This window comes from Malus domestica, chromosome 01 (assembly GCF_042453785.1).
Source record: "Malus domestica chromosome 01, GDT2T_hap1".
NCBI classification, from domain to species: Eukaryota; Viridiplantae; Streptophyta; class Magnoliopsida; order Rosales; family Rosaceae; genus Malus; species Malus domestica.
Genome location: NC_091661.1, coordinates 10,360,360 through 10,365,224, shown reverse-complemented (window position 1 = coordinate 10,365,224; position 4,865 = coordinate 10,360,360). Strand labels below are relative to the sequence as shown.

At 37.4% G+C, this 4,865-nt stretch overlaps 1 protein-coding gene across 2 annotated transcripts; it reads right to left on the bottom strand.

Annotated features, from left to right (window-relative positions):
- Positions 1-1,817: 1,817 nt before the first annotated feature.
- LOC103408485 (probable trehalose-phosphate phosphatase J) lies at positions 1,818-4,627 on the bottom strand. 2 transcript variants are annotated; one of them, XM_008347333.4, is made up of 10 exons: positions 4,445-4,627; positions 4,031-4,311; positions 3,789-3,929; positions 3,581-3,652; positions 3,360-3,452; positions 3,059-3,217; positions 2,886-2,963; positions 2,656-2,725; positions 2,283-2,446; positions 1,818-2,133 (listed from the first exon to the last, which is right to left on the bottom strand). In XM_008347333.4, the coding sequence occupies exons 2-10, from the start codon at positions 4,307-4,309 to the stop codon at positions 2,065-2,067; spliced, it is 1,125 nt and encodes a 374-aa protein (XP_008345555.3). In that variant the 5' UTR covers positions 4,310-4,311; positions 4,445-4,627; the 3' UTR covers positions 1,818-2,064. The 2 variants fall into 2 exon arrangements, with proteins under 2 accessions (XP_008345555.3, XP_070679004.1); XM_070822903.1 differs by having other exon boundaries at positions 1,818-2,115.
- Between the last annotated feature and the right edge of the window lie 238 nt (positions 4,628-4,865).

Here is a 4,865-nt window from a genome sequence, read left to right as displayed (position 1 = left end):
TTGTACTTGTGGCTTTCATCATGGCTTCACCAATGGCAAAAGTTGTAGTCTTGAGTGATGATAATAGGGTGAGCAGAGGTTTTGGTCAGCAGTTACAAAGGTGTCAGTGGGTGCTTTCTTGTTTGCAGTAGGTTAATTCTTGAAGCATGGCAGATATCTTGCTCTCGCAATTCCAGATTAGTCTCAAATACCTGGCTAGTTCAAACTTCGCTTGGATACTCCAAGTTTAGTTTGAGGGGGGAGTAATAACTGATATAACAGAAATGCCACATGGCATTATTCTAGTGATTGAATTTGTTGAAATAGTTAGAAGGGTAGTAGTTTAATTAGGATATATGGCTATATAAGGGATTGTATAGTTATCATTTTCTTAAGTTCAGTTGTATTCTCTAATCAATCAATACAATCTCTCTTGTTTCTCTCTATCATCTTCCTCTTCCTTTGTACCAACTTTATCTTTTACAATGTAGTCAACAGAATGCCACATTGCCCGAACCCCTTGGTGTTTGGATAACATTATTATTCTCAAATACGATTTAATTGACGAAAGTTAATACATGTGACGAGTCCAATTAACTCATGTTTAGGTATGGTTAGTGGGGAAGTTAGTTGTCTGGTTATATATGCTAACTTCATACCTAGTCACCCTCCTGACAAACCTTTCAGGCTTGTCCAACCTGATTACAAGTCATGGCACCACCCTATGTTGTCCAATGGTACTAATTTTACTATAAAGGGAATCCTTATACTCACTTCGTTCCGAAAGAACGCTTTTTGAGCCTTAAGGATATTCGAGAAAACTATTACTATATTGAAACCACTATAGAAAATCGGGTAAAATTCCTTAGCACTTCCTACAAATATAGCCAGAAGTGTATTCTAGAGAGGATGGAACGCTTACCGAATGGATTACAACCATTCAGGACCACTCTATTGTGTATCTTGTGCTTAATTTCCTGCATGCCCTACATTCATGTGTCACGTGTCGATCCTTGACGTGTGTCGAGATCATGGCGTGACTTAATAGATAGGGCTAGTGCTATAGAGTAAGTCTGTCTTAAAAGTCTCGATCGACTGGATAGACAAGGTTTCTCTCTGAGCCTATGACTGGCTATTTATCCTAAGTCCCAAATGCCAATGAGTGTTTGATTCTTTTACTAAAAGAGGTAACTTCATCAGGCTTCTCGATGAAGTGTGGTATATTACGATTGGTTAATCTCAAATCATATTTAGAGTTCGGCACACAGATAGACAAACCATTTTTACGATTATGACACTTATCTTCTTTGAGTATATTTGTCCATACAATTTGATGCTAATTTGGGCGGCCTATATTTTCACCAATATAGTTGGAGTTGCCGAATGGTGCACAAGATCCAGAACATCACAATGATTTGCATAACCTCGTCCTTAGGTTTTAGAACACAAGGTCAAGAGTGTTCATTTCTCGGCCTAAATTGCTCGATTCATAAGTTAGCAACGTGCTCCATTACATCAACCCATTCAAGTTATTCGGCCGGCCGAACTCTGCGGCGAATTGGCATGCCCGCATCAGCACTCAAGCCGCCGAAGATCATAGTTAAATCTTAATTACTTCACCTACACGCTATGTAAATTTTATGATTTAAGATCAATACTATCTCAGAACCTTAGGTAACTCCAAGGACTTTGCTAGTTTGCTATCTGAATGCCGATTAGTCGAATTACATAACATTAAAAGATCAAACAGATACTGTAAGATATTGGCGTCATTAAGCTTCTTTTTGTCACAGTAAAGAGATAAATTAAATATGGATAGAAAAAGAAACAGAGAGATATAAGATAACACCATTTATAAACTTGCCATATTACATATATATAATTTCCTTGTACAGTATAGTTACAAAATGTACAAGGCATTGAAGCCAAGAAAATGTTACAGTTCTTTTTCTTTTTCCTTTCCTTTTTCTTGTGCTTTTCCAAAACTCAACCTCAAAAGAAAATTACATTGTCTGACTAAATTAATCACCCCTTTGAACAATTCCTGGAAGGGTGCAGACGAATATATTTAGATCTTCAAACTCTTTATGGATTAGCATGGGCCCGTACTGATTGTCGTTTCCACTCAACCAATCTCTGAAGAAAGTCCATAACCTTTTAAAATAATTAAACAAATAAAGTGAATTCGAAAGCCAAAATATGCTAAATTCATAAAAATTAGAATTAAAAAAGTAAACCATTGAAATCCAATGAATATATATAAACAAGTTACAAGTTACAAGTACAACATATTGGACCCTCACCTCAGCTGGTTCTTGTAAAGAATAAGTTGCGTTGGTTTCCTTAGGACCTTTTGACACCAAAATGCCAAAACCTTGTCCTCTTTCTCTTAATACCTTGAATGCATCCTCATCCGTTCGATCATCTCCAATATATACAGGAAATACATCGGTGCAATTGGCATATCCTACATATCCAAAATGAATTGTTCTTCAATTATAGAAGAAAAAGAGCGTTGCACATAATTGTAATATTAATTTTTTAATAGTATTACTTTAAGAAAATAAAATAATCAGAGCGGTAGTTTTCTTGTAAGACTGCATATATTCTAACTCCAAGGTAAAAATACAGTAATATGAAACAATTAGAACACAGTCCAATGCAAAATATACTCACCAAGTGACTCTAGTAGAAATTCAAGAGCCTTCCCTTTGTCCCATTTGATGGTTGGACGGATTTCTAAGACCTGCATTAGACAAGTAGCAATATTGAAAGTGAGATACAAATCCCAGTAACACCACATATATGACAATAAAAAAAGTTAAATTGATAAACCTAAACGAAGCATCAGGATTTAAGATTGTCTAGGTTGCAAGTAAGTAGATACCATAACATAATAAACTCACCTTTCTTCCTTGGGTAAGTTTGAGCATTGAATACTCCTTCAGAATTGATCTAACTTGCAGGAACAGTTCATTCCATTTCTGTCATGTCATGTGTTTATATATTTTAATAAAATAAATTAAAACAATACGTGTATATTTCTCAAAAACGACAGTTGTTAAAATCAAGTGCATACCTTTTCATCAACACATCGAAAGTGCACAGAGAGGCAGAACTTGTTGTTCTCCACTTTGGCTCCAGGAGTCGATTTGGTCTTGTCAACAAGCAGTCTGTAAACCTCATCAATCATTGGAAGGAACTCACTTGCTGGTTGGCAAAGAACACCTTGACTAACCTGAAGAGTAATTAAAATAAATAAATTATTTGAAAAAAAAAATGAATAAAAAAGGAATAGTGATATTTATTATTTTTATTTATTTTTAGTGGGAAGGAGATTGGGGTGACACAGATAATACAGTACAATTACACGCACTCACTTTCATGTATTTGGAACCTTTCGCTGGACCTTTAATGTCCATTCCATGGCTACCAGCATAGTACAGCTCTGCCAACCTTACAAATTTGTAAACCTACAGTTCACAATTTCCCGAAACAAAATATACAGTTAATAAAAGCAAAAACGGAAAAAATTAGTTAAAAAATGCATGAAAAGATATGTATGCAGTGACTAAAAGGAGCTTGAAAATAAATGTAGTACCTTATCTCTGCATCTTCCACTCACTATGGCAGTGGGAAAACATCTAGCAACTTTCTTCACTGTCTTTCTCATCTGTGTTGTTACAGAAAAGTTAAGAAATACGGACCGCATGGAAAGCAAGAAAGAAAAGAAGGACAAGATTGAAAGATGATATATATATATATATATATATATATATATGTATGTATGTATGTATGTATTTACTTACTGCATCAGACATGAAAGCTCGATCTGGGTCTTCAACTATGGGTGACAGTGTGCCGTCATAGTCCAAAAACATAACTATTTGCTTCCCTTTCGAAGCATCGATAATCTGCTCAAACATGTCCAAGGCCGATGGGTGCTGAAGCTGTTTTGTATTTTATCAGTATTACAAAATTAGAACCCAATGTTTTATATTAATCTGTTGTTAAACTGGTTAAGAATACAGATTTTGCAAATGGTACTCACAATCCAGTTTTCTTTGAGAAAAGATGAGGACTTTATATGAGTGGGAGAAGAAGCTCTCATTGAGTCCACCCAAGAGTTCATTCTTTCAGCTCCATTGAAACTGTCTAGGTTCTTCAAGTTCATGAACCTCTTTCTCGAAATGGAGATGTACCCTGGAGGTCCCACCGGAGGCTTTTCCGCCACCGCCGTGAAAAGGGAAGAGTTGGCGACGGCCACCGATATCGCCATATTCATGATTTCGGCATCGGCTTCGGAAACTACCACATTCTGCTTCGTCATATCTACTCAAACAACCCAATAAACATATTTGTCAGTTTCAAGTGGGGAGGGGGTATTTGACGTCTGAAATGTTTACCAAATCCAAAAATTAAAACGAACCCATTCGAGAAAATTAAGGTATTATTGAAGCAATACCTTAGAAAACAGGATTTGAGGAGTGAGAATATAAAGATTTGGGCGGTGTTGCAGTAGAACTTAGGAGAAGACACAGAGTGCTCTGCTTATATAAATAAAGAATAGCCAGAGAGTTCTTCAGGAGGGGGAGGGGGAAGAGAGAGAGTGTGTAGGCGTCTTCTGTGTAAGTGTATGTATGGATGTGAGAGAGACATAACCCCGAATGGTCCATTTATACTGGCAGCAACAGGATGCTTCCAAACTAGACCCAATGCCTCCAAAAAAAAACTCCAAATTCCGGGGCCCATGTGTTTTGGGGTGGGACCCACAACCCCCCGATGTCCCAATGTGTGAGCCACCAGCACCACTGCACCACAGCACCAGTCGGTCCCCACCATCTCGACACCCACTCCCACTCCCCCACCCCCCCCCACCCCCACCC